This window comes from Micromys minutus, assembly GCF_963924665.1.
Source record: "Micromys minutus genome assembly, chromosome: 25".
Classification (NCBI taxonomy): Eukaryota; Metazoa; Chordata; class Mammalia; order Rodentia; family Muridae; genus Micromys; species Micromys minutus.
The window spans coordinates 38,275,508-38,302,788 of record NC_137960.1 but is presented as its reverse complement, the minus strand read 5'-3'; the positions used below and the strand labels follow the sequence as shown (position 1 = coordinate 38,302,788).

The 27,281-nt window shown below is 39.2% G+C and overlaps 1 protein-coding gene and 1 pseudogene across 2 annotated transcripts in view; one reads left to right on the top strand and one right to left on the bottom strand.

Annotated features, from left to right (window-relative positions):
- Positions 1-27,281, top strand: part of SEC63 (SEC63 homolog, protein translocation regulator) — a 69,794-nt gene that overhangs the window by 32,320 nt on the left and 10,193 nt on the right. Inside the window, exons 7-18 of the mRNA XM_080937609.1 lie at positions 1,115-1,165; positions 2,197-2,305; positions 4,906-5,000; positions 5,094-5,226; positions 7,037-7,129; positions 8,186-8,340; positions 9,627-9,774; positions 13,806-13,888; positions 16,192-16,251; positions 16,390-16,560; positions 19,129-19,287; positions 20,448-20,549. Of these exons, the coding sequence (XP_080793735.1) occupies positions 1,115-1,165; positions 2,197-2,305; positions 4,906-5,000; positions 5,094-5,226; positions 7,037-7,129; positions 8,186-8,340; positions 9,627-9,774; positions 13,806-13,888; positions 16,192-16,251; positions 16,390-16,560; positions 19,129-19,287; positions 20,448-20,549 (1,359 nt within the window). The remainder of the gene's footprint in view (positions 1-1,114; positions 1,166-2,196; positions 2,306-4,905; positions 5,001-5,093; positions 5,227-7,036; positions 7,130-8,185; positions 8,341-9,626; positions 9,775-13,805; positions 13,889-16,191; positions 16,252-16,389; positions 16,561-19,128; positions 19,288-20,447; positions 20,550-27,281) is intronic.
- Positions 24,693-26,385, bottom strand: LOC308436794 (60 kDa heat shock protein, mitochondrial-like; annotated as a pseudogene). Its single transcript has one exon. The product of its transcript is annotated as a 60 kDa heat shock protein, mitochondrial-like (transcript).

The window sequence follows — 27,281 nt, the reverse complement described above, 5'->3', positions numbered from 1 at the left end:
TAAGCATAAGCTTGAAACTTATTTTGAAAGTATTCTTTGATAGTGTCTTATTTTTGGTTTGAGAGCTATTAGATTTATATAATTATACATTTATCTAAAGTGAATTCATAATTTTACTTACTCTTTTCACCTTTACTTAAGTTAAGCTATTTTATGCTAAACTAAAAATCTGTTTCAAACCAGGAGAGCAGTGGGACATGAGGCAGATTTCCATCAGTGATAGTTACTGTAACCCTAACATATCAAGATCTGTCTTAATATATTGCTAAAAATTGTTTAAAAAACTTGCGGTTTCATTAGTTACCTAGGAGTTTTATTTTAATATAATTTTCCTTATTACTCTTAAATGTATTTTCTCTCTATGTTAATGTCTGTGTGTGGGGGGTGTTTCCATGCAACAGCATATGTGTGGAGGTCAGAGAATAACTTCCTGGAGTTGGTTATTTCCTATCATATGTGTCTGGGGATGGAACTCAAGTTGTTAGGTTTGCTGACAGGTGCCTTTAGCTACTAAGCCGTTTTGCTGTTCTGAGGCGTTTAAAAACCTTTAAAGCAAAATACATACAATTTATAATTTGCTTTGAAAATTGCTATTTTGTGACATTAAAATTGGTAATCTTCAGAGCTCTGTACTTACTGCTTTTCAGTGCACCTGTCATGCTTAGGGTTACTGTGCGAATAATAGAAAAGAGAAAGATAGCTGACAGATTTCAGATGAAGTTGTAGGTGGAAATTGAGCACATCTGTAGTTAGGCACAGGAGTAGTTTGTAAGGTATTTGAAGGATGTGAATAGAGTGCTTGACTGGAAGGGAAGCAAAAGTTATAAAAGTAGTGCAGCTATTCCATATTATGTAAGTAAATAGTAAAGTAAGATGGTTTGTTATAGCAGATGAAAACAAGGTTGAGTGCAGTAACACTGTTGTTTGTATGACATAGGACAAGCTGTGTAATCTTTTGTACTTCAGCTATGCTGTCTGCCAAATTGAAAGAAAAGAACGGCACCTTCATTATATAGGACCAAATAACATAGTGCTTTTAATAGTGGGTCTTCTTTGTCTGAACATTGTTGTAACTTACCTGACCAAAACATAGCAATTTTCTCTTTAATTCTAGGTTTTACTTGTGTATGGATTGGCTTTTATGGTTATTCTTCCTGTTGTTGTGGTAAGTTTAACCTTTTTTTCTTTTTTACTAATTTTTGGGGGTAGTTGCTTCATAAGATTTTGATTATTAGAATTTAATCTATTCAACCTCATGTTTTCAAAGATATTATCATTTCTTGAGACAGTCTTACCTCTTAACTCTGACTGGTCTAGAACTTGATAGGTAATCCAGGTTGCCTCAAACGCAGAGATCTTCTCACCTCTGCTTTCTGATTACTGTCAATAAAGGTACTACCACACCCAAAAAATTTTAAAAAATTAATTTTTTTGTATGTATGTTTGTGTGTAGGGTATTTACAAATGAGAGTAGGTGTCTGAAGAGTTCAGAGGAGTGTTTGATTCCCTGGAGCTGGAGTGGTTGTGAGTTAGTTGCTATGGGTGCTGGAAACAGACCTTGGGTTCTCTACAAGAGTAGTAAGTAGTACGTGGTTTTAACCACTAAGGCATATCCCTAGACCCTAGTAGCCTCATTTTAGAAAGTAACTGTGTAGTAATTACTATGTTGCAGTGCTATTAAAAAGTTTATGATTACATAGTTCTATTTCTTTTGTGCCTTGTGTTCTTTGAGTTTGTGTGGGTCCAAGAATCCTATTATACATCTGTCTTGACTTTGTCATAGGATTGTTGTATAAGATCCAATCTCATGAGAGAATCATGTCAACTGAACATTGGCTCTTAAACTTAGTAAATATTTATTAGTAAACTATGTTAGAAACTACTTTATTTGCTTATAACAGTGGGTGGTTTTATTCCTGTTTTATATTTTAAACAATTTCTGCCTAAAACCTAAAGTATCTTAATCATGCCTGATGATTTGTGTTGGTGTTTGGGTTTTTTTTAAATTTAATTATTTGTTAACTAAATTGTTTGAAATATGGAACAAGCTCAAACACTTTGCTCTTGGTAAACTTTTGGAAAATTCACACACACACACACACACACACACACACACACACACACATTGCACTACATCAAGCTTAACGTTTATCATTTTTCATGCTTTATATCTTGTCTGATTCTATTTTTGTTTAGGGCTCTTGGTGGTATCGGTCAATACGATATAGTGGAGACCAGATTCTAATACGTACAACACAGATTTATACATACTTTGTTTATAAAACTCGAAATATGGATATGAAACGTAAGTAAACTTAAGTAACTGCTGTTTGTTGCATTGCTTTCTGAGTCATTTATATGTTGCTATATATTTTTTAACTCTATAGTAGATTCAGTTTTATAATTTATCAGATGAACCAGAAACTAGGAAGACCAATGCTGACTGGCTCCCTCTCATGCCTCACATTCAGTGGCTTAGGCCCACCTGCCCAGGAATGGTACCCCTTCCATCAGCAGTCAAGAAAATGCTCCCACAGACATGCCCATAGGCCAATCTGATCTAGGCATTTCCTCAGTTAAGGTTTCCTCTTTCCAGGTGACTAGTTTATGTCATAGTTTATGTCACTGATGAGAGTGTATAAAATTACCAAGTTTCTGCATGCATAGCAAAGGCAACAATTAAATAAGTAAAAACGTGGAGAAAATGTTTGGTAGCTATACAACTATATATGAGAAATGATTGATGTTAGAGCACATAAAGAATTGAAACTCTTGTGTAACTGATACACCTGTATTCCTAGTACTTGAAGAGGCAGGGGTAGTAAGATTGTCACAAGTTTGGTGTCAGCCTGGTCTACATAGTGAGTTGCAGGCTGGCCAGGGAGTCAGTGTCTCAAAAGGAAGAATTCTATTTAACTCTAGTAAGAATTGCTGTTTAACAAATGCTGGCAAGGATGCAGTTGCTGGTGAGAATGTAAGTTAGTCCAACAGCTATAGAAATCAGAATGAAGACTCCTCAAAAATCTTTAAATAGAATTAGCATATGATAAGCTATACCACTTCTGGGGAAAGGAGTCTTTTGAGTCAGGTACCGGCACATACATGCTCACTGTGGCATTGTGTACAGTCGCCAAGTCACAGAAAGTTATAGTTGGAGATAACTATACTGAATAAAATAAATGAGATTCAAAACAATGTTAGTAAGTGATCATATCTCAGACCCAAAGACCTAGGTTTCAGCACAAAAACAGGGCAGGGGAGAGAGATAAAAACAAGAAATGGAAGATAAAGATGAAGGAGAAGGGGAAAGGAACAAGGGAGGCAGGGAAGGGTTTTTGTTCCCGAGGGACAAAGGCTGCCTCTTGATAGAGAGGAGTCTGATGTGCTCCATAGGCATATAGCAGTTTATAACAGTAAGGGAGAAACCCCGTGTTAGGATGAGGTGTTGAATTTTAGTTGGGCATGTTAATTAATCAAAAGAGGGTTATGGGGACTCGGGGAGAAGGGCAAGGCCTGGCTATGTTTACAAGCAGGCTAGCATTCCTTCAAATATTACATGATTTCTTTTAAGTAGATACTAGGTTTTTATGTGTATACATAAAATCATAAATATGCATCTGTACAGCTACATGCAGACACACAGAGATCCACAGACATACATATATGTCATGAAAGTTAAGCAAGACTGTCTGGGAAAAGAAAGAGTACTAGCTGGAAAAGGAGGGACAGATATGGTCCAAATATATGATGTAATGGAACAAAAATGTAACTCCTTCCCTGTGTATAGTAAATATAGGCTGTAGAAGAGAACAGTCTTACTGTCTGTTGTGCACACTTACTCTTATGTTGGACTAGTATAGGAACTTGGTTCCTTACAAGAGCATTTCACGGTTTTGTTTTCCCCTGGGGTACTGATTGAAGAGGATGGTACTTAGTCTCATGTCATTCTGTCACAAAGCACTTTTCAGCTGTAATCAGTAGATTCATTTATACAGCCTTCATCTGTCTTTGGACAGTTTTCTTCTTTTTTAAACCCACATGAAAATATTTGAGCCCTGTGTGATGATAAACACCTTTAACCCCAGCACTTGGGAGGCTGGGGCAGGTAGATCTTGGTGAGTTTCAGGTCAGCTTGATCTACATATAAAGATCAAGGTCCAGTCCAAAGTTGCATGGTGAGACCATCTCCAAAAACTTAATTTTTTTTTTTTAATAGTAGTAGTTCATAGATTTCCTGTGCCTGCTATTTTTGGGCCAAACCTGAAGAAACTAAAGTGCAAGGAGATATGTGCAGACTATTTATTGCCTCAGTCATTTATCCAGGAAGTGACAGGCCTGTATCTGTGCTCTTCAGCACTGGTGTTAGCATGTGTATACTTTCTGCGCTAGTAAAGGAAAGGTAAGACTGACTGGTGGTTACAGTGAGGTTGCTGATGGTGATGCCAGCCCCTAAAGAGCTTTTAGGAGAATGCTTGTGCCATGGGATCAGTGTGTGTTTCCACCAAACTTTCCAAGGTTCCAGAAGTTTTGCTTACTTGATGATCTGAGAAGTCATGGGATAAGGTGAATCTCTCACTCAATGGTAATGCTTAAATGGAGGTCACTCTTACATGAAACAGTCTAACATCACATGACACACTAATGTTCTCCAGCAGGCTCCTAGAACACATGCTTAGTTTAGAAACATGTTATTTTAACTGACTGGTTGTTTTTGTGTTCTTAGTTTGATGAACACTTGTGTGTATTTCTAAAAGTAAAGGGTTGTTGTTGTTATTTTAGTGGGAGATGTAAATGTACTTGTCAGTAATGGAGGTCAGATGATTTTTAGCATTTTGCATTATTAAGAAGAGAAATCAGTAGATAAACTAATATCTATTTACTGTTATATTTGTTTTGTTTCCATAGGTCTTATCATGGTTTTAGCTGGAGCTTCTGAATTTGATCCTCAGTATAATAAAGATGCCACCAGCAGGCCAACAGATAATGTTTTAATACCACAGGTCAGGCTCATCTTACAAATTCCTCAGTGAACAATAAAGTACAAAAGTAAAAATTTCTGTTATGTTTCTGAATAATTCTTTTATTTGTTTTAGCTAATCAGGGAAATTGGTAGCATAAATTTAAAGAAGAATGAACCTCCACTTACCTGTCCATATAGCCTGAAGGCCAGAGTTCTTCTACTGTCTCATCTTGCTAGAATGAAAATTCCTGAGACACTGGAAGAAGGTATTTGTGACTAACATTTGAAGGGTTTTAATGGGACCAAAGCAACAGATGCAAGTAGTCTTTTTTTTCCCCTCCAATCAAATAGTTGTTTATGTTTCTTTTAAAAATCTGTATGCTTTCTGATTACTTTGCAAATAGTTTAAAGTCTGCATCAGATGCTTTGGCAAATGTCAAAATATGTTATTTGAAGATGAGAATATTTTATGAAATGATTAATAATTGCAGGTTAGCAAAGGAATTTGCAGAGGCTTTGCTTTTTGAGACAGGGTCTGAAATGGTGTCTCTTCACTTTTTCAGCTTCCTCTGGACTGAGATTATAAATGTGGAGCATCATGTCTGACTCCTAGTTCTTTTTGAAAAAAGAACTAACTTACAGCCTTTTAGCATGAACAAAAGTGGATTCTATAGCGAATATCTGACCCTCTTATTCCAACATGAACCTACCCATTTCTTGGTAGTGGTTACAAAGAAATGAATTTGATCTTTACTTAAAGGTTCACAAGTGTTTGAAACTATCTACTCTTACACTTAAAACCACCGATGAATGTCATCTCCTTTTCAGTAGGAACTTACAAGCATGTCATTCTAAAAACAAATGTTCTTTTTGAATGAAATCTTTCTGCTGTATCACTGTTCAACTAGTGAAGCAATCTAGGACTTCTGGAAGTAAGACAGTTCAGTACTTAGTACTTGGTGCTAGAAAGGATGCTTAGGGTGGAAGGAAGGGACATTTTTAGGCATCATCATCATCGGAATTACTTTGAAATAAATTAGTAGTTTTCTTTCCAATATTGTGTGCACATACATAGGCATTTTCTAGTCATTTCTCACACACAGGTGGCCTGCTTATTAGGTAGAATTAAAAAATTACTGGATTTCATTTTAAAAGTTAGTTTTATCTATCTGGGTATTTTTCTGCATGCATACACTAGTACCACAGCTCCCTGAAGATGGCATTGGGTCCCCAGGAACTGTAGTTACAAGTAGTTGTGAACCACTGTATGGGTGTTGGAAGATGAATTCAAGTCATCTAGAAGAGTAGCCAGTGCTCATAACTCTTGAGACATCTTTCCAGCCCCCTCAAATGGATAACTAAGAAAAATTTAAAAAGTATTTATTTATATCGGTGGTACTTGGACTTAGAATCTGATATATGCTATGCAAATACTCTATTACATATCTATGCTTCCAGGCTGTTGGGAATATTTTAAAGTATATGAGTATTTTGCCTACAATATGTGTTCAATGCTTGAGGAAGCCAGAAGAGAGTATTAGGTCACCTGGGACCATAGTGACAGACTGTTGTAAGCCACCATGTTGGTGCTAGGACTTGGATGTAGGTCCTCTAGAAGAGCAGTCAATGCTCTTACCCACCGAGTCATGTCTGCAGCCCACTGTTTTTGTTTACATTTGTTTCTGGAAATTGGATTCAGGTTGTCAGGCTTGCACAAGAAACGCTCAGCCAGCCCTCAGTTAACTTCTTCCCCTCTCAGTACTGATCGACTTTATTCTCATTCGTGGTCTCTGTATTTAACCACAGTTATAGGAGCATAGCAGCACAAATAGGACACTCTCAAAGACAGCATGATTGGAATTGAATTCATGATTTTAAAGAAAACAAGGAATATATAGTACACAATACCCCAATATGTTAGAATTTTGGCTTTGTTACATTTTATGCTAGTGATGGCTTTCTGTCTTTTCTTTGCAGTAATGCTGAGGAGAAATGTTCTTTTAAATATTAAGATTCTGTGGCTGTGTAAACTATTATTTCAGGGTTTTTTGTTTTGGGTTTTTTTTTTTTTTTCAGATCAGCAGTTCATGCTGAAAAAATGTCCTGCTCTGCTTCAAGAAATGGTTAATGTAATCTGCCAGTTAATAATAATGGCCCGGAGCCGTGAAGGTGAGGAGGAAATGTAATTGTACTTTTTCCTGAAAGCATTGGCTTATTATACTTCACAAATTAAAGATTTATGCGTATTTAATTACAATTTTGTATACCAGGTCGCTCAGATTTGCTTATGGTTTCATTCTTTTCATTGCTTTATTTTTACTGCTTTAAACTTTTTCTTTTCTCTGAAAATTTTTTGTTTTGTATTATCACAGTGAGTTTGAAATAATTCTTTAATTAGCATAATATAATTTTTTGTTTGCTTGTTTTATGAAAAGAAAAGGAATTTTTAGCTTAATGGAAAAGAAGAGGCTAAAAAAAGGAGACTGTTTATAGTTTTTTGGTGGTGACTTTAATTCTTGGCAGTGTTTCAGTACCTTTGGACTATTGCAATATCTACTTGTTGTTGGAGTTAACACAGGAGTTTTTAGCAAGGTGGGATTTAAACCTGTAACTGCAGCACTGCTTAGGCAGAGCAAGGAGTCCTGGTTGAAGTCAGTCTGGGCTTTACACAGCAACCCCATTGCCTTAAAAAGTAAACATAAAAATACATCAAAAATATTTTTTGAGATAGGCTCTTGCTGTGTAGCCACATCTGACTTTGAATTTAATTTCTCTGCCTCAGCTTTTTAAGTGATAGTTTCTACTGTAATCTGCCATGCCTAGCTTAGGGCATTTTGGGGATTTCTGTGTTTGTGGCTGCATCTTACTACACCACCCACGCTGGTCTGGAAAGCGCCCCTTGCCTCAGCTACCTTGAGTGCTAGGATTGCCATCCAGAGGCTGAGTACAGGTGCTCTCTAAATTAAGTCATGTCGTATTGTTAGTGTCTGATAGTTTATGATTATTGGAGTTGATACAGAGATTTTTGTTAAATTAATGGTTGTAACTGGGTAATACACATTTGACCAGTTTTCTGTATTTTTAACATGTTTTTCGGTAGCTTGTAAAGAAAAATCAATATCTGGATCTTGAATTTTAGTAGTTAAATGTTGGTGTGATTTTATACCTTATAATGAGAGTGTAAAGTACAGCTCTTTTGTTTCTTTTTTACCTATTCTTTCTAAGAAAGGGAGTTTCGTGCTCCAACTTTGGCATCCTTAGAAAACTGTATGAAGCTTTCCCAGATGGCTGTTCAGGGGCTCCAGCAGTTTAAGTCTCCCCTTCTGCAGCTCCCTCATATTGAAGAGGACAATCTTAGGAGAGTTTCGAATCATAAAAAGGTTTGTTGACTACTTTCTAGTCAAAGTTTAGCAACTTGTATCACAAGGGAGTGTATACTATAAGTTTTCTAGACTTCATGTGGGTTTCTTAGATTTAGGATATCTTTTTTGTTCATATTTCCTGATTAGGTGGTTTTATAGTATTTTACTACGATAGAATTACTGTTTTGCATTGAGTAAATTTTAGTAGTTAATAATTTGTTTTTTACATTGCAAAGATTTATACATGAAGTAATAATACACCATATAATTTCCATTTTATTTTTTACTTAAAAGTTGGGTAGTTATGGCTGAGAATGAACAAAAGCAAAGAAAATTGAAGCATTCACAAAAATAGAGTTGGACTGGTGATGAACTTGTAGTGAAGTGCTTGCTTGGTACACACAGGACCCTGATTCAGAACTGTCTAGTTACAGGGCATGGGAGGATATACTGATCAAGAGAATTCCTGGTTTAGAAAATATAATAAGCACTTGATTATTTCAAAAGTATTTAGAAGTGGAAAAGGTTAAATAGAAGAAAACAAAGTTATAATTATAGTATGAGATTTTAAAATTACTCTTTGGGCATGGTAATATGAGCTTGTATACTCAGCATTTTGGGAGGCTGAAGCAGGAGGGTTGTAGAAAATTTGAGGCCTAGGCTAAGTAGTAAACATGAGGCTAACCTGGGCCATAGAATAGGCCCCTGTTTTAAGAGAAAAAGAAAAAAGTTATTTTGTATACAATAAAAGAAGTAAGCAGAAGATAGGCTTTGGATTTGGTGGTATTAATAGGAATAAATATAAGAAGTGAGTATCCAAGTTCTGTTTATTAATCATATTGCCATTATGTTAAACAGTAGTTTATAACAGCATTGAGTTGAAATTCACCTACCTCATGATTTAATCTTTGTGAAAATAAAAGTTAAGTACCTAGTACTTAAATTAAATTACATTTTAATTAATTTAAATATATTTGATTTATTGCATAGTAAACTTCTAGAGGTCACCTATACTTGGAAGGTTTTTTCCTTAAGGCTGAAAATAAATTTAGGACAATAGTTACTACTTTATTCTATATGAACATGTTTTATTTTTATGTTGTCTTTTTTTTCCTGATTAAAAAACAATCCTGTAAGGAATTTACAAACAAATAAACAAACTTAGTTTTAATGGTCTTGCTTTGAAATGCCCATAATGATAACTTTTTAAGTTGCTGGATTTTATTTATAAGCATGCTAATAGTTTCCATTCAGTAAAAATTTTTATTTATTTATTGGTTCATTTGTTTACTTTTCGTTTTTAGTTCAAAATTAAAAGTATCCAGGATTTGGTCAGTTTAAAAGAATCAGACCGTCATAGTCTGCTACACTTCCTTGAAGATGAGAAATATGAAGAGGTCATGGCAGTTCTTGGGAGTTTCCCGTATGTGACCATGGACATAAAATCACAGGGTGAGTGGGTCCCTTTGCACATTGATGATTCGCTCTCATTTCTTTGACTGAAGCTCTCTCCATCGCTTCATCTATCTAGCTTGCATTTACTTTTTTAGGTCAGGGTCCTTCAAACTTGGAGAAATCTTCCTTTGCCTTCCCAGTGCTGATGTACAGACAGGCATGCTCCGCTGTGTCCTTCTTTACACTTTAATAACGGGATTTGTAATAAACTTTGCAGAGCTGTAGTTTTCTTGTCAAAACCCTGTTTTTATTTTTGCTGCAGTTGTGCTGAGTATGAGGATACTATTTTATAGTTGAAATTGGATTTTTATTTTGTGTATTAATCACTTATAACTAGAAATTAGTTCTCAGTGAGGATATGAAAAATTTAACCTTAGTTGAATTCTTCACAAATGGAGCTGGACAGGAAGTCATGCTCAGAGTGTAGAATGGAGAACCCTTTTCCTGTGGTTCCTGCTTTATTTCATGTCATGCCATAGGCTGCCTGCCATTCTTGTCTTAACTCTGGCTATTCTGTGCAGTCTTTCTTCAAGTTGCTGTACTTAAAAATACCAGTTATAACCTCTAAAGTGCCTTCGGGGCTGAGCTCCTGCACCAGGGTCTATTGGCGGCTCCTTCAGTGCTTTTCCAGTGAAGTCCTGGTATCCTTTTGTAATTGCTTAACTTCCCAAAGAACCTAAGAGATGTCCACGTGTGGTGAAAGGAAGAGATACTTCACACATACTGTTAAAAGAAATAGTTATTTAGTGCTGAAATTAACATTTATCTATAGTAAGCTTTGAAAATTACTGTGCCTGTGCTTCACATGTTTTTTTTTTTAAATCTCTATGTCTGTTTAAGTGAAAAGATGTATTTTCTACCAACATAATTGCCCTGTCACAACTTTAATAGCCGAATAATGTATTTGAACACAGGAAGTACAGATTATTTGTTTAGTGTGTTTTGTGGTATAGTTCCAAATTGTAACATCCATCAGCTCACTGTTGAGAGAACAGAGATGCAGGAACATGTTAGGAATAATTTCTGCCTTTAAAGAGTTTGTCATCTAGTTGATTATAGAACTAAAAACAGAGCATAGTGGATGCTTAGTGTTATGTGATGACAAACATTGCACCTTACATACATGTATACTGAGTGCTGTGCACTTTGACTAGCGTCTGGAGAGCTATGCTTGCAGTGCTCTGCCTTATTGAATTTTTATCCCAAAGTAAATGAGAAGTACATGATTTCCTAACACTGGGATCCTAGGGACAGGGAAGCAAATATCATCTGGTTTTCGTTTATGTAGTACATAGGACATTTGCAAAGTATTTACATACAGTAAATACTTGAGACAACCTTTTCTGGGATTTGGGAGTTTCCTTTCAGATAATGAGTTTTTAGACTTGAAAGTCACTATTCTAAATGCCGTGTTTGGGGGCTGGAGAGATACCTCAGATATTAAGTGCACCTCCTGTGTCAGGTGGTGGTGGCTCATACCTTTAATCCAGATCTTGAGAGTCAGAGCTAGGTGGATTCCTGTGAGTTTCAAGCCAACCTGGTTTACAAAGCAGATTACTGGACAGCCAGTACTACACAGGGAAACCTTGACTTGGAACACCCCCCCCAAAAAAAAAAAAAAAAAAAAAAAACCCAAAATGATTTACTGCTTTAGCAAAGGACCTGGGTTCAGTTCACAGCTCCTATCTAGTGGCTCACGCCCACCTATAATTCATGCTGTATTCATGCATACTGTGGGCACTCACACATTTATATACAAATAAATCTTAAAAACTGCATTAAGAATTTTACTTTTTAAACCAAAATCTAATTAATCTAGTTTGAGGCATAAGAAATCATTTTTGTTATGGTCAATTATTGTAAAACATATGACTAGAAAAATGTTAGAAGAAGTTGTCTTCAAGGGAATAAGAGTTTATTTTACTGAGTTATTTATGTATGTCTTAGGAGTCACAGAGTTTGAAGGATGAGTAGAGAATATTGGACCAGTTCTTAATACGGTGCTGGAGATAACTGCTTTCCCTTTATCACTAGAGGCCACATAGCATCTTATGGCAGGCTTTTCCTAATAGATCTGTATCTACTATACACGACATGTCACAGGTACTGCCAAGTGAAAATGTAGATGATGTGTGGTCCAGGTTTGAGTTCTGATAACAGAGGCTTGTAGGATGAGGAAAGGTTAGTGGTCCCTTTCTTGAGCCACACAGTCAAACTTCACAACCAGTGGTGGACTTAGCAGTTACAAGTTGTTGGTATGTCAGAACAGTGTGCTGAACTAAATTTGTAAGGCAGTAAAAACTTTGTAAAACCAAAAATTCTCAGTGTAGAAATTTCTTACAGAAAAAATCTTGTAGGAAAATGAATTAATATCATTTGAGTAGAAAGTGTAAAGGGTATCTTTCTCATTGCTTTGACATTAAAAAATGTCTTACAAGCAATTTTAAGGGGAAAATGGGAGAAAGGTTTACATTGACTCAGGTTTGAGAGGTATAGTCTATCATGTTGAGGAAGTCTTAGTGTGGGGGGGTGTGAGTGTGTGTGTGTGTGTGTGTGTGTGTGTGTGTGTGTGTTACATGCATGTGAATATGGATGTACAAGCATGCAGAGGCTAGAGCAAGATGTTTGGTGGCTTTCCCTATTCTTTTCCTGTTGCATTGCAGTGAAGGTTCTCAGTGAGCCAGAGGCTAGCTCTTTTGGCTAGTCTTGATGGCCAGCTAGTTCTCAGATTCCACCAGTCTCCACTCCCAGTGCTGGTGTTACACATGCATTACATGTCTGGCTTTTTAGAAAGGCCATGATAAGTAACACTGTGAACCTGATGCTTGTAAAACAAGCCCTTTTACCCCTGAGCCATCTTCTCTGTCTGCTCTTTTAGTTACATTTCAATTACTGTGAAGGCACTATGACCATAATAGAAAGCATTTAATTGGGGCTTACAGTTTCAGAGGGTGAGTCCATGACCATCGTGGTGGGGAGCCTGACATTAGGCAGGCAGGTGTGGCACTGAAGGAGTAATTGAGAGCTTACATCTGATCCGGGAGTTGGAGGCACAGAGAGAGTGTGCAAGACTGGGCCTGGTATGAGCTTTGAAACTTCAAAGCTCATTCTAAATTTGGGTTTTACTGCTGTGGTTTTACTGACTAAGGCAACTCTTAGAAAGGACAACATTTAATTGGGGCTGGCTTACAGGTTCAGAGGTTCAGTTATTATCAAGGCAGGAAGTATGATGGCGTTAGGCAGACATGGTGCTGGAGAAGAAGCTGAGACTTTTATATCTACCAACTGCAGCCATGAGAGGATTGACTCACTCCAGCAGCTAGAAGGGTCTCATTGCCCACCCCCACTGTGACACACTTCCTCCAACAAAGCCACACCTCTTCCAACAAGGCCACACCTCCTAATTCTTCCCAACATAGTGCTACCAGCTGGGGACCAAACTTTCAAACATGAGCCTTTGGGGGCCATTCTCATTCAAACTGTCACATCTGCTGGGCAGTATTCTTTTATAAAAATCCGGAATTCTATACAAGTTTGCATGTCATCCTTGCACACAGACAACGCAAATCTTCCTTCCTGTTCTACTTGTAATATGTTTTTCCAAAGCTAGCACTTAAACCCTTTTTACCGTGAAGAAAATATGTTGAAGGTTACTGCTTTAAATGTTGCTTTTAAATGTTTAAGGTCATTGGAATGTTAGATTTTATTATTTTATTCTTTTCCTCAGGCATTGGTCAGAGATGTAAAATTGTACTGTATTGTACACAGTTGGTTTTGAGACTTGGCAGCACTAGTGCAGTCGTGAAGCTTGGCTTCTTTGAGTGGAGGTGTTAAGTCAGAATAGTTCTCCAAGGGCCAAGTGAAGCAGTTGTTGAAGGCACCTGCAGCGCTTTACAGTTACCAAATAAGCTTTCAAAAATGTGTTCATAATGAAGAAGTACCAAATAGTTTCAGGCACGGTAAAAATGGCTGTTTTCATTGACCGAGAACTTGCTTTTCTGTTTTGTTCTGTACCTCCTGTCTTACAGTATTGGACGATGAAGATAGCAACAACATCACAGTAGGATCCCTAGTCACAGTGTTGGTTAAATTGACGAGGCAGACGATGGCTGTGAGTAGTTACTTGTATTACTCATTTATCTATACTTATTTACATATATTATTATGGAGGCTTATTTCTGTATCTGTTTGTTTGTATGAGAATGTAATGGGTGCAGTGTGTTTGAGATGGTGTCTCTCACTGGCCTTGTGTTTGCCAATTTAGTGAGGCTGCTTGGCCAGCTCATTCCAGACACCCACTTCCTCGGTACTGGGATTATTAGGATGCACTACTAATAGCATGTAATAATCATGGCTGGCTTTAATGTCTTTCTTAAAGATTTAGTCATTATGTGTGTATGAATGTTTTGCCTGTCTGTATGCATATACACCATGTGAGTGCCTGGTGACCACAGAGGTCAGAAGAGGTCATAGGATGCCCTGGAACTGTATGTATGGAGGTTATGAGCCATCATATGGGTTTTTAAAATTGAACCTAGGACCTCTGCAAGAAGCAACAAGGGTTCTAAACTACTGAGGTACCTTTCTAGACCCCCAGCCTCGTATGAAACATTGACTCCCGGCTCATACCCAGGCCATATGCTTGTGTGGCCAGTGCTTCACTAACTGAGCTCTCTTCCCAGCTCAGCGTTTGTTGTATTTTGTGTTTGAGGGTCTTGCTCTGTAGCCTATATAGCTCGGTTCCTTTTGGCTTGCCTCCTGGAGGCTGCAACTACAGACATGCGCATTCCATTTATTTGTAATTGTATTTTTACACTCTGAGTTAAAATTTTTATGTATGTTTTTCCCAGTTGAAGTATGTTCTTAAAGCTTGTAACAGATCTAAATTAACAAGTTCTGTTAGGTATTTTACAATATTAATTTTCATGATAGAGCTTTCATATGCACTAAAAACCTAAAGGTTAATTCTTTATATGTTTATTGGTAATTGTCTGTGCTATGTTTATGTGAGTATAGTTTTTATGCTGTAATGTGCTGCCTGTGTAGAAATTATTGTTGATAATTTCATTGCCTTCATTTTAGTAAATTCTTTACTGTTTATTTTAGCTTCCTTTAAAATATTTAAAAATTATACTCAAATTAACTTACAATAATTTATGGTATCCAGAAAGAACTGTAAACAGCATGGAACATATAGGGAAACACCATGATCACTCTGAAACCCCACTGCTCATTTCTTAAGACACCCTAATAGACATGTGCTGTAGTGTCAAATATTTTTTTAAATAGCAAAATCTTCTTCCATCGTCCATATCTCTTACCAGTGTCAGATGACCTGTTTGTGTTCCTTTGATATCTTTATATTCCATTTGGATCTCTGCAGTGAATATCCAAATATACGTACGCCATGTACACTGGTGCTTGCTCTTTTAAAATACAGTTGTATTATTTCTTCTACTTTGTTTTCCTATTTCTGTTACATATTTCTCTTCCTTTCACATTAATTAATAAAGTTATCACCCAGGTCTTTTATTTTGTGTGTGTGTGTGTGTGGGCGCGCGCGTATGGAAAATCCCTTAGGCTTTCTGGCTAGCCAGTCCAGCCAAGTCTATAAGTCAGTGAAGGAACTTGCCTCAAAAAATAATGTGAACGAAAATAAGCCTTTGACGCCAACCGCTGGCTCCACATGTGTACCCATGCACACACACAGTTGGTGGTGTTAGTTTAGCGATATTCCACTTACCCCGCATGTGTGAGGTGCTAGGCTCTTTACCCATCACTTCAGACAAAACAAAGCTTAATAGTGCTAGTCTGGTGGCGCATGCCTATTATCCCAGCAACCTGGGCTCAGAAGGCTGAGATGACGATTGTGAATTCAGTGCAGCTGGGTTACACGAGACCTTGTCAAAACCATAAAAACAAAATGGTGATGCCATCGTATTGACTTCTTAATTAAACTAGCCTATCTCTTATAGATCTTAATAATTGTTTGCTTTAATTTATTGGCTTTAGTAATTCTGAGATATTTATTATACATAACCTCTAGCACTTGTCATTTTCCAGTGTGCCTTCTTGCTAGGTTCTAATTGAGCTTTAAATTGGAAATGTGTACTTTTTATATTGATTCGAATTAAATTATATGATTAGTGGATATAGTTTTAACATATGTGGATTCTCTATTAAGTCATTGAGTTTGTTAACTTAAGTGGACTCTGCTTTCGAAGTCTATTTATGATACCTATGAGATACTTTGGAAGGTTGCTAACTGGGTTTGTACAGACTTAGGACTGGCAAGCCTACTCACCTCCCAATTGCAGCTGATTAATAAAAGCTTTATGGATAAACATTTTGAAAGATTTTATTTTCCATCTGAAAGAAAATTTGGGTTGACAGTATTGTTCTTGTTGCCTCTAGGAAGTATTTGAAAAGGAGCAGTCCATCTGCGCTGCCGAGGATCAGCCTGCAGAAGACGGGGTAACAACCTGAGTTTCTTACCTTCTTGATGAAGAGATGCTCTGTTTACTTCCTTACTGCAGGAATAATACAGTTTGTGAAAACACCCCTTTCACCAGTGTCTTCTGAAGATGACTGTCATGTCATGTGTCTTTGCAGCAGACTGATGCCAACAAGAACAAGGCAAAAGGAGGGTGGCAGCAGAAGAACAAAGGACCCAAGAAAATGCCCAAATCCAAAAAGAAGAAGCCTTTAAAAAAAAAGCCCACACCTGTGCCATTACCTCAGTCAAAGCAGAAGCAAAAGCAGGCAAATGGAGTTGTTGGGAGTGTAAGTCTCCAGTATCTGTTACTGTTATTACCAAGATATAGTCAGTGTGTGGTAAACTGTTCAGATGTGTGTACAGTTCCTACAGCTCACATGCGAATGCTACATTAAGTCCAAGTCAAGATGTGCCATCCTTTATTTTCTCCCTTCCAAATGCTGGAAATGAAATCCAGTGGTACCGTATGTACATTAGGATAGTGCTCTACTGCTGAGCTAAGATTAAAAGCTCTGGGCTTGAGAGCAGTTAGGAGGATCTCTGTTCTTGTATAGCACCTGAATTTTATTCCTAGCACCTGGATCATGGATCACGTGGTCACCAGACCCTGTAACTCCATCTTCAGGGTATCTGTCATCTCTAGTGTCTGCAGGCAGTTACACTTACATGTGCACATATCACATATAGATACAGACATGTACACACAATTAAAAAATAATATTTAAAAAACTAGTATTGAAAGAGTTAAAGTTTTAAGTTAGCCCCACTAACCCTGCCTTGAGGACAAGTATGTCTCAAGGCTGAGAACAAAAACCGCAGACCACCTGGTCTCGATAAGGTCTGACTCTGCAGTCCTGAGAAAAACTAGTATGAAGGTAAGTGTGCCCCAAAACAGAGTGGTCTGGAGTTGAATCCTATCCAAAAGCAGACAGAGTGTGCCAATTTGAATGAGCCAATGAAATTGTTATGTGCTTGTTGCTAACAGCTTATGTAATTTTCCCTATAAATATGTCCCCTAATTGAGTTCAGGGTTTTCTCCTCTATCTCCTGCGTGAGATACGTGTCGTCCCCAGAGCTCTGGCCTCTCTCCCCTCCCCCCAAAAACCTCTTGCCTGATTGCAGCAAGATTAAATCTCTGTGATTTCTTGGTTCCAGTTCTCCCAGTACTAGAGTGAAGGGCTTCCCCAATTCGGGGGTCTTTCAGCATAAAGCCCTGTTAGCATTCAGGAGAGCTCCTGTGAGTCCCTTCACAGTCGGCATCTCTCCTGCCTATAGCCACTGTAATTTTACTTACTAATAAACTCAGATGAGTGAAATCACTCTTTAGGGTTTATTTTATGTGTAAGATTGTTTTTACCTGTCTGTATAAATGGCTGTGCATCATATGTGTGCAGTGCCCTAGATAGCCACATGCAGCCAGAAGAGGGCATTGGTTCTCTGGACCTGGAATTACAGATGAATGTGACTTGCCACATGGGTGCTAGGAGTCAAATCTGGGTTCTCTAGAAACAAAACAGTGCCCCTAACCTCTATACCATCTCTTCAGTCCTGATATTCTTTTCTCCTCCTCTCCCCTCTTCTTTCATTTTTTTTGAGACAGGATCTTACTATGCAGCCCTGACTGGCCTGGAACTCAATATGTAGACCAAGATGGCCAGAGATATACCTGCCTCTACCTCCTGGGAGCTGAGGTTAACGATGTGTGTTATAATGCCCACTGTTTTTTCTTTTCCTTTCTCTTTTCCTTCCTTCCTTCCTTCCTTCCTTCCTTCCTTCCTTCCTTCCTTCCTTCCAATAGTCGTGTTCATGCACATTTTTAAGGGGGCAGGGGCAGTTGGAGGGTACCCTGATCTACAGAGCGAGTTTTAGAACAGTAAGGGTAACAGAAAAAAACTTTCTCAAAAATCAAGCAAAAAAAAAAAAAAGCTTACTTTTATTGTTGTGTGTTGTGTGTATGTATGCATGTGTGTGTTTGTGTAGTTCATGAGTGCAAGCTGCATATTTATTTAAATACTGCCTTCAGCTCTGTGATGTACCTTGAATGAATTTTTGCTGATTATTCCAGTATTGATTGAAAATACAATCCTTTCCTAGCCGAATTAGTGGCATTTTGTTTAGAACAAGTGGTCCTATTGCTTATAATGTGTTGCTGTGTCGTCATAATCCACTGCATGTGCTTACTCGTAAGCCAGTGTCATACTTGCTTAATTACAGCGCTCAGTCTTTACATGTGATAGTGTAAATTCCCTAGCTTGTAATTTTCCTTATTTTCTTAACTATTTTACATCAAACTAAACATTTAGAGTGAGCCATTTTCTCTAAAAGAAAATTACTGACAATAACTTAGACTGACAGTAATTGAGTCTCTGGTTTGATACAGGGAATTAGCATAGGACTGTTACTGAGTCTTTGTTCACATTCGTAGCCTGCCTTCAATAACTTAGTGCTTCTTTACATTTTCTCAGCAGGAAATGACAGATGTGGACATTTGTACTGCTGTGCACTTGATAACTTATATTGGTTATTTTAAATGACATTTAAATTTTCTTTCAATGGCTATTACTGCTTTGCAGGCATGTAATAGCTGTTTCTTAAAACATTGACCTTGTATCAAGACATCTTAATGACTTGACATTGATTGTAAGCATTTGTAGATGTCGTAATTACTCCACATGTGCAGTTGCAGCTGTTGTGAGTGAAGACAAATTTTCTTTGGACCTTTATGCCCTCCATTTCTGCCTTTTGCCTTTCTAATCTTGAGCCAGTTTTAGTTATGTTGACAGTGAATTAGCTTCAGAGACTCAAAACCATATATACTGACTGAGACACTCAGCGCTTTTGTTTTTGTCTTGTAGGACACTGCAATAAAGGAGGAAGAAGACGACATTTCTGACAAAGGCAGTGATTCTGAAGAGGAAGAAACCAATAGAGATTCCCAGAGCGAGAAAGATGATGGTAGTGACAGAGAGTCTGATAGAGAGCAAGATGAGAAACAAAGCAAAGATGACGAAGCAGTAAGACCTGGTGTCCCTGTCCCTCCTTACTCCCTTATGCTGAGAGCAGAGCCCAGTGCACAGGCTTTAGATTTGTTAGTTGAGATTATTTGAAATCTGTGTCTGATGATCACTGGAGCTGGGGGTTCATTTGTTTGATTGTTTACTTACCTCAGCTCAGCCATTTTAGAATCTTACTACCTTAAGAATGCATTTGTTTGGAGGGATTCTAAAGGAAAATTGTATCAGACAAGAATTGGAAATTATAGTCTTGTTAAATTTGTTGAAGTTACAAAGCAGAGCAGGTCCTGTGTCTGAGTGGCACCAGTTTGGTCTCTTCAGGAAAAGTGCAGTGTTGGAAAGTTTATGAGGCGGGGGCAGTCCATAGAAGGCTCTTCCATGGCTCCAGATCATACTTAGATGAAACCCTGAAACCAGACAGTCAGGAAAAGGAGAAGCTTTTATTAGTTGCTGTGTCTTAAGAGCTTTTAGACTCTGAGAATTACGAGATCATCTTCCCAGCTCCACTCTAAGAAAGGTGTTTTCTCTGAGAATACAGTACTCTCAGATGCAAATCAAGGGTTTGCAGACAAATTTCTTTCTCGCTTTTGTTTTCTTTTTACTTTCTGTTATTTTTCTTTTCTTTGTCATCGGACATGCTAGCTGTCAGTGCCAGCAGACTTAAAATTAAGTGTTATGCTCTGTACAGAGATTAACATGTTATGAAAGCTGAAGTAGTGATGGCATAAAGGTGTGATCAGCTAAGTTCTGAGGCAGAGGGATATTTTTGGTAAGTTTCTCTCAGGAGTTTTTTGCATGAGCGTCTTACTGTTCTGAAGGAATTAGAGAAGTTTAAAAGACTGAGAACATGACCAGAAACCTACGTAGGGTTTAGGGCGAGTGAAATAGTTTGGTAACCTCAGAGTAGGTAGCTGTGAAGACAAGGGTAAGAGGCCAGGGAAGAAAGCTGTGCTGCAGGCTCAGGTTCAGATCTGGAGCCATCGAGTCACATGCTGCAGGGCCTAGAAGCATAGCTACTTCTATACCAGTAATGATAAGGGGAGCTTTGTGAGAATGAACTTAAAAATCCTTTGTTGCATTGTCAAGAGTAAAAGCTAAAAATCTATCTAAATGATCTCTAGAAGATACCAGATTCAGATATTAATGTTTTCTTCTCCTAGGAGTGGCAAGAGTTACAACAAAGTATACAGAGAAAAGAGAGAGCTCTTCTGGAAACCAAGTCAAAGATAACACACCCTGTGTATAGTCTTTACTTTCCTGAGGTGAGTTTCATCGGCCTAGTGTTCTGTTATTCCATTTCTTCTTTCCATAGATTTCTCACAAGGTTTGCATTACTTCATGGGATGCTTATTGCTCCAAGGTGTAATAACTAGTTTATTCTTGATAGGTCACCCTCATAACAAAGGGTCTGTTGTAACATGAGTTACTTTCCGTGAATATGCTGCGTACAGGGGATTAATTTTTAAGTCTGTATGTTTCCTATGCTTCTGTCATCTCTGTCCTGTTATTCTAAGTGCTGTGCTTAATGGCTGTTTCATTTAGTAGTGAGAGGAGGCTTTACAAGATGAATGCATTATTTTTACTTTGGTTACTTGGCTGTTCTGAGTCTTTCGCCCACATGGAGTTTTAAGTAGGATAAAAAAAATTCTTCTTTCTGAGGGCTCTTTACCTAGCTACTTGGTACTGTTGTACCAGGAAGTGGATGTGAACCCCAAAAGACCACCAAGGAGCTGATTCTCATGTAGTCACATTAGGGTCTCTTTATTACAAACTCGAGTTTGGGCTGACTCACTGCAGACCCACAGGACGATTTGGTGAAACAACTCCAAACTCTCATTGGGACAAGGTTTTATAGGAAAATGGGAGCAAGTGAAGGGCTGGGTCCAGCCTGGCAAGTATCCAACTGAATGACTTTGTAAGCCAACAGGTGGGTGCTCTGAAGTAAGACCATATCCAATCCCAGACGGTCTCAAAGTCCATCTGAGACAATCAGACTAATCTTTGATTAACTGTTGCTAGGAAGTACCCAGGGAGTAACTCTGACCAAGGATAAGCCTGTGGGGTTCTTCCTGGTACTTGAGTTTAGCTGCAGGTCAAGATCTCAGGCTTTAAAGATGAAAGTCCCAAGATGGAGTAGGTTTAGCCTTTCATTCCCTCCTTTCTCTGGTAACTGGAAGGCCCAGTCATGGGACCTCCTGAAACTTACAGACTTTGATGTGGAGGGACTGGTAGTTACTTTATTATCATTTCAGTCTATCATGTTTATTTTGTGACATAGGGAGGTTATCTCAGTGCCAGTGCCAATTATATCTATCTCATGAAAATGGTTAGTGACAGGGCTGTGTCTTATGACTCACTTAACTCAGGCCTGAAAAGGACTGGACCATCATATTTTAGAGGGGGTCCGGTTTGTCATCGTCCAGTTCTCTTGGTGTCCCTGTAGCTTGGGTAGGGACCCCAATAGTGGGAGACAGAAGGGGAGTCTTGAGGCTGAGTTTCTTCCTGTTGGTCAGGGTCTTCAACTGTAAATGGTGTGTGGTGGATCTGTGCTGCAATCTTGTTGACCTTTGTGGCAATGGGTCATTATAGGGACCTTTTAAAGAGGCTATAATGACCCATTGGCTGGAGGAACACCTGTTTCATAGAGAATGTGAAGTTTAGGCTGAACATGTTTATGAGTCCATTGGACACCTTTGAGATAGTCTGGCAACTGGCAGTCCTGGAACTCAGCGATGACTTCTGCCTGTATGTTAAGAACAATGGGGGCTGGTTCTGAACAAGATTTTAAAAGGGGTAAGTCCATCTGGTAAGGGGACTTTCATACACTATGGAGAATGAAAGGAAGGAGAGTCATTCAGTTATCACTAATCTCTTAGGTCAATTTAGTTAAGGTCTCTTAGGATTTTATTTATTTCTCTACCTGTCTTGAACTCTGGGGACTATATATACAAGTTTTTAATCTCCAGAATATTGGCTAGCCTCTGACTTAACTGGGGCACAAAAGCTGGTCCATTGTCTGACCCTATCATCTGAGGAAGCCCATACTTTAGCAGTATGTTCTCTAAGAGCTTCTTTGTCACTATGAATGCAGTGTCATGTTTAGTGGAAAAAGCCTTAGTCCAACCTGAAAAGGTATCTATACACACTGGTAAATATTTATATCTAAATATTTATATAAAAATTTATATCTAAATTTTTCTGGTTTTATCTCTATGAAGTCTGTCAATAGATTCTGGGCTTTGTGCCTCTGAACCTGTTATTGGGTTTCTTCTTGTTAGTCACTGCTTTAATTAACCAGCAGGCTTTATATTCTTGACAATCCTGACATCAAATGCCATTGTGGTAAGAGCTGTGGATCTTCTGAAGTGTGTGTAGTCCCATTTCTTCTGCCACAGTGGGTTTGTAATCTGTTGGTTTTTTTTAAATTATCTTTTATTATATTGAGAGACATGGGCAAATTCCTAGCATTGGTTATGTCATCTTTTGAATACTTAGGGTGGTCAGGGAGCATATGATCTCCTGGATCCTGGGAAGTCCAGGGCAAGAGAGGTCTGATTTCTAGGGCAGTGTGTAGGTAGGGTTCTTTAATCTGCCCTATTGTTGCCTTCTGAAACTGGACCTTTCCCTCTCTGGTGTCTCAAGCAGTGGATGATAGCCAGCTTTTTAGGCCTCCCCATGGATCCCTCAATAGGAAGGGTGATAGTCTTTTTCTCTGCTGTCAGAAGGCCTCCTTTCCTATAAATAGTCCTATGAACATGAGCGGTAGCAAAGGCACACCGGCTATCAGTGGCTCTTGTCTTTTCTCAGCTTTAATGCCTTGGTTAGAGCTATCAGTTTAGCTTTTTGGGCTGGTATTCTTGCCAAGAGTGGTCCCCCCCCCCCCATATGATCTCAGTGTTTGAACCACAGCTGCCCCTGCATACCTCTGTATGTCCTGAATGAAGCCATTGCCATTGGTGAAACATGTTACCTCTGCATCCATCAAGGGGGTATCCTGAAGATCTGGTCTGGTCCCATGGATGTGGGCCAAAATGTCCGAGCAGTCGTGTAGAGGCCCATCGAGGTCTGGGTCAGGTAGCAGGGTAGTTGGGCTTAGGGCAGCTGGGACCTGAAAGACTGTCTTTGGGGGATTTAAGAGGAGAGACTGGTAACGAGTCTGTGACGATGTGCAAATAAGACTGTCCACCTTGGCAACTGGGTCTGATCTCTAACAGGTAGTCCACTCAGGGCCGGGGCCCAGATCTCATTTGTGAGGAGATGGAAGGGCTTCGTCCCATCTGGCAACCCCAAAGCTGGTATAGAAATTTCTTTCTGGCCTCGGAGAGCCACCTCTGACCTTTTTCTGAATATGAATCTCCAGATCTAGGAAAGTCACCTGTGGTTGGCCATTTTAGCCTTGAAAGTCTAAATTTTCTAGGGCCTCCAAAAGGTCCTGGGTCCCTTTTAAACATTTTTGTTAGGTTTCTGCTGCCACCAGGAGGTCATTCACAAACTGTAAAAGAGTCAGGTTAGAATGCTGAGTTCTGTACTCATTCAGGTCTTGGCCTTGGGTGCCAAAGTTAAGCCAAAAGAAGCATCTTTTAAATCTAGCACTGTATACCATTGGCACTCAGGCGGAACAGTATTCAAGAGGGTGTAGGAGTCTCGGGCTGTTGGGTGGGTAATGGGTGTGTTACCCGTCTACTCCCAAGTCCACTGTTCTTTGGGTAGTCCATGAGTATTATTTAATTCTGTTGCCCCTTGGACCTAGGATCTTTTTTTTTTTTTCTTTTTGGAAGAGACTTCATCTTTAAGTTTTAGTAAGACAGAGTGTTAAGCTCTGTTATCAGTAAGGAAGCTGGTGTTTTTTGCTTAATTTGTAGGATTACCCTGGGCATTTTTTAAGGCCATAGTTTGAATAGGTCCCCCATCCCTGTGTATTTTCTGGCTCAGTGTTCTTTTTTTTTTTTTTTAACTTTAAACAAAATTTTATTACACAGAGGTTGTCACATAATTGGAATCTTCTCTCCTTTGTATACAATCATTTCCGCCCTCCACAGAAAGGCTGCTTCTGAACTTCATGAGGTGACACAGCATTACAGTCCTGATGCTGACAGAACAGTAGAGATGCCTCAGTGATTGAAGTTGGAAGCAGGACACTGGTTATGGCTCTTGCACCCAGCATCAGGAATGTACAAATGTCTTTATTCAAAAATACAAAATAGAATATCTGTAGGCATGGACAATGACAGCAGAAAACCTTATATATTGTCAAAGGAAACCCGTAACGGATGGTTACAGTGATCAGCCAGCCTTCTTCTCTTCAGTCATTCTCTTCAGGTGACTTTGCTGAAGTTATTGGTGAGGAACCTGCCTTGAGCTTCCAGTCACAGTTCATTGATAAGAGCAACACACTACTCTAGGACTTAGAACATGCCACCTCCCATACCCCTCCTGTTTCTCCCCTTGCACCCATTCCAGGGTCCTTCTCTTCTTCAGGGATTTCTGTCACTACAGATTCGGCTGTAGTTAGCAAGGAGGCCACCCCAGCAGCATCCAGTAAAGCAGTTCTTACGACCTTTGTTGGATCAATAATTCCCTTTTCCACCATGTTCACAGTCTCCAAGCATGGAGTCATAACCAACTTCTGAGGAATTCTGCAGAATTTTCTCAACTATCAACGACCCTCCAATACCTGCATTCTTAGCAATCGTCATTGCAGGACTTTTAGGTGCTCTTTTAATAATTTCTATACCTGTGTTCTGATCTTCATTAGCAGGCTTTAATGAATCCAAGGCTGGGATGCACCGGCGCAGAGCACAGCCTCCTCCTAGAACAAGGCCTTCTTCAACAGCGGCTCTTGTAGCACTGAGAGTATCTGTTACTCTCTTTCTTCTCATTCACTTCAACATCACTTGTTCCTCCAACCTCAACACAGCTACTCTATCTGAAAGTCGCCCGTTCAGCTTTTCTTTTTCATGTTCACGAGTTATGATGTCTAGCTGCTCAGTGATTTCTTGAATATGTTTTTCAGTGTGAGCTTTGTCACCCTTTCCTTTCAAAAGCATGGCATCATCTTTGGTGATAATGACCTCTCCAACTTTTCCTAAGTCATGAGCTTGAACATCTTCAAGATTTAAATTCAACCCCTCTTCTCCAAACACCACACCACCAGTAGCAATAGCCATGTCTTTAAGCTGGTTCTTTCTATTGTCCCCAAACCCTGGAGCTTTGACTGCTACCACCTGAAGACCAACTTTTAGCCTGTTCAAAACCAGTGTGCTTAGAGCTTCTCCGTCAACATCTTCAGCGATTATGACCAAGGGCTTCTGATGAGCATTGGCAATTTCAAGAGCAGGTACAATGGACTGAACACTAGAAATTTTCTTATCACTCAATAAAACATAGGCATCTTGGAATTCACATTTTTGACCTTTTGATGTGTTAATAAAATACAGGGAAATATATCCTCTATCAAACTTCATGCCTTCAATAATTTCTAGCTCATCATTCAGGGTTTTTCCATCTTTCACCGTGATGACACCCTTTCTTCCAACCTTCTTCATTGCATCAGAAATGATGTTCCCAACGCCTTTGTCTCCATTCACAGAAACTGTAGCTACCTGAGCAATTTCTTCAGGTTGTCACAGGTTTAGATGATTTCTTAAGCTCAGCAATGACAGCATCAACAGCCAGCATCACACCTCTCCAGTGGATTAGCTCCTTTGCTGATCTTCTCAAAGCCCTCCTTGGCAATAGACTGTGCCAGAACAGTGGCAGTGGCGTTGCCATCCCCAGCCTCTTCTTTTGTGTTATTGGCAACATCCTGAACAAGTTTAGCTTCATTTTTGTATTTATCCTTTAAATCAATTGATTTGTGACATTGACCCCATCTTTTGTTTCTTTGGGACTTCCCCAACTCTGTTCAGTAATCACTGTTCTTCCCTTTGGCCCCATTGTAACAGCTACAGCATTGGCTAAAAGGTCTTCAGCTTGAAGCATTAAGACTTGAGCATCCGCACCAAATTTTATATCTTTGGCATAGGCCCGAGTGAGATGAGGAGCCAGTCCCTGGGACACTGGTCTCATCTGGTGAAGGACTGTGGGTAGTCGAAGCATTTCTGCGGGGCGGCGGTGGGAGAGCACGAGGCAAGGCAGGCTGTCTGCGGCGAGTGAGGGTTCCTCTTTTTTCTATAATAAGTACATTGGTTCTTCGCCCCTCCCCATCTCTTTTTTTTTTTAGAAGTCATTTATTTCAGACATTTCCTATAGTCCTCTGGATTGGCCATTGCTACCAACAGGATCTTTGTCAGGTCATGAGTCGGTAGTTTTCATCCTTAGACTCTTTTTCTAGTCCCTGAATCCTTTGTCATTTTTTTCCTTCTTATTAGCTGGTGCTGCCTGATTGATAAAGACTAGAGCTACTGCTACTTTCATTTCTCTTTGGCCAAATTAGTGGGCTGTTACAGTCACTTTGAGACCTTCCAGTAGACTGGTGACTTGAGGGTCTCTCACCTTATTGGTACTGGAGTCCCAATCTGGAGGGTTAAGGGAAAGCCAGCACAGATAGCTGCTTGGTGAGTTCCCCTGTGGGGCCAAAAACCAGTTTCCTGGAGTCTGTCTGTGGTGAAGACAACCTGCAAGAGCTGTTGATAATTATCTCAAGCAGGCTGGTGGGTGAAGAGGACTGTCTGTAAGAGATTAAATTTTGAGGGTTGTCTGAAAAGGGGGAGTTGTAAATTCTCCAGTTATAAAAGTCACTAGAGGCAAAGGGCCAATAGAGATGAGGTTGGTTTCCTTGACCACCAACTGGTCCAGCTGTACACAAGGGCAGGATGACAAACTCAAGCTCGGAAGGCCAGTCTTTTAATCTTTGGGCAGAGGGTTTTGGGGGCAGAGTCTGAAGCCCTCCTGGGTTGCCTGCCACCCTAACATGGCATAGTGTCTTGTTTATTCTAGCTCTGGGTAGGTGACTGCACGGAGTGCCATGGGGCACATGTAAAGGAGTGGTTGCT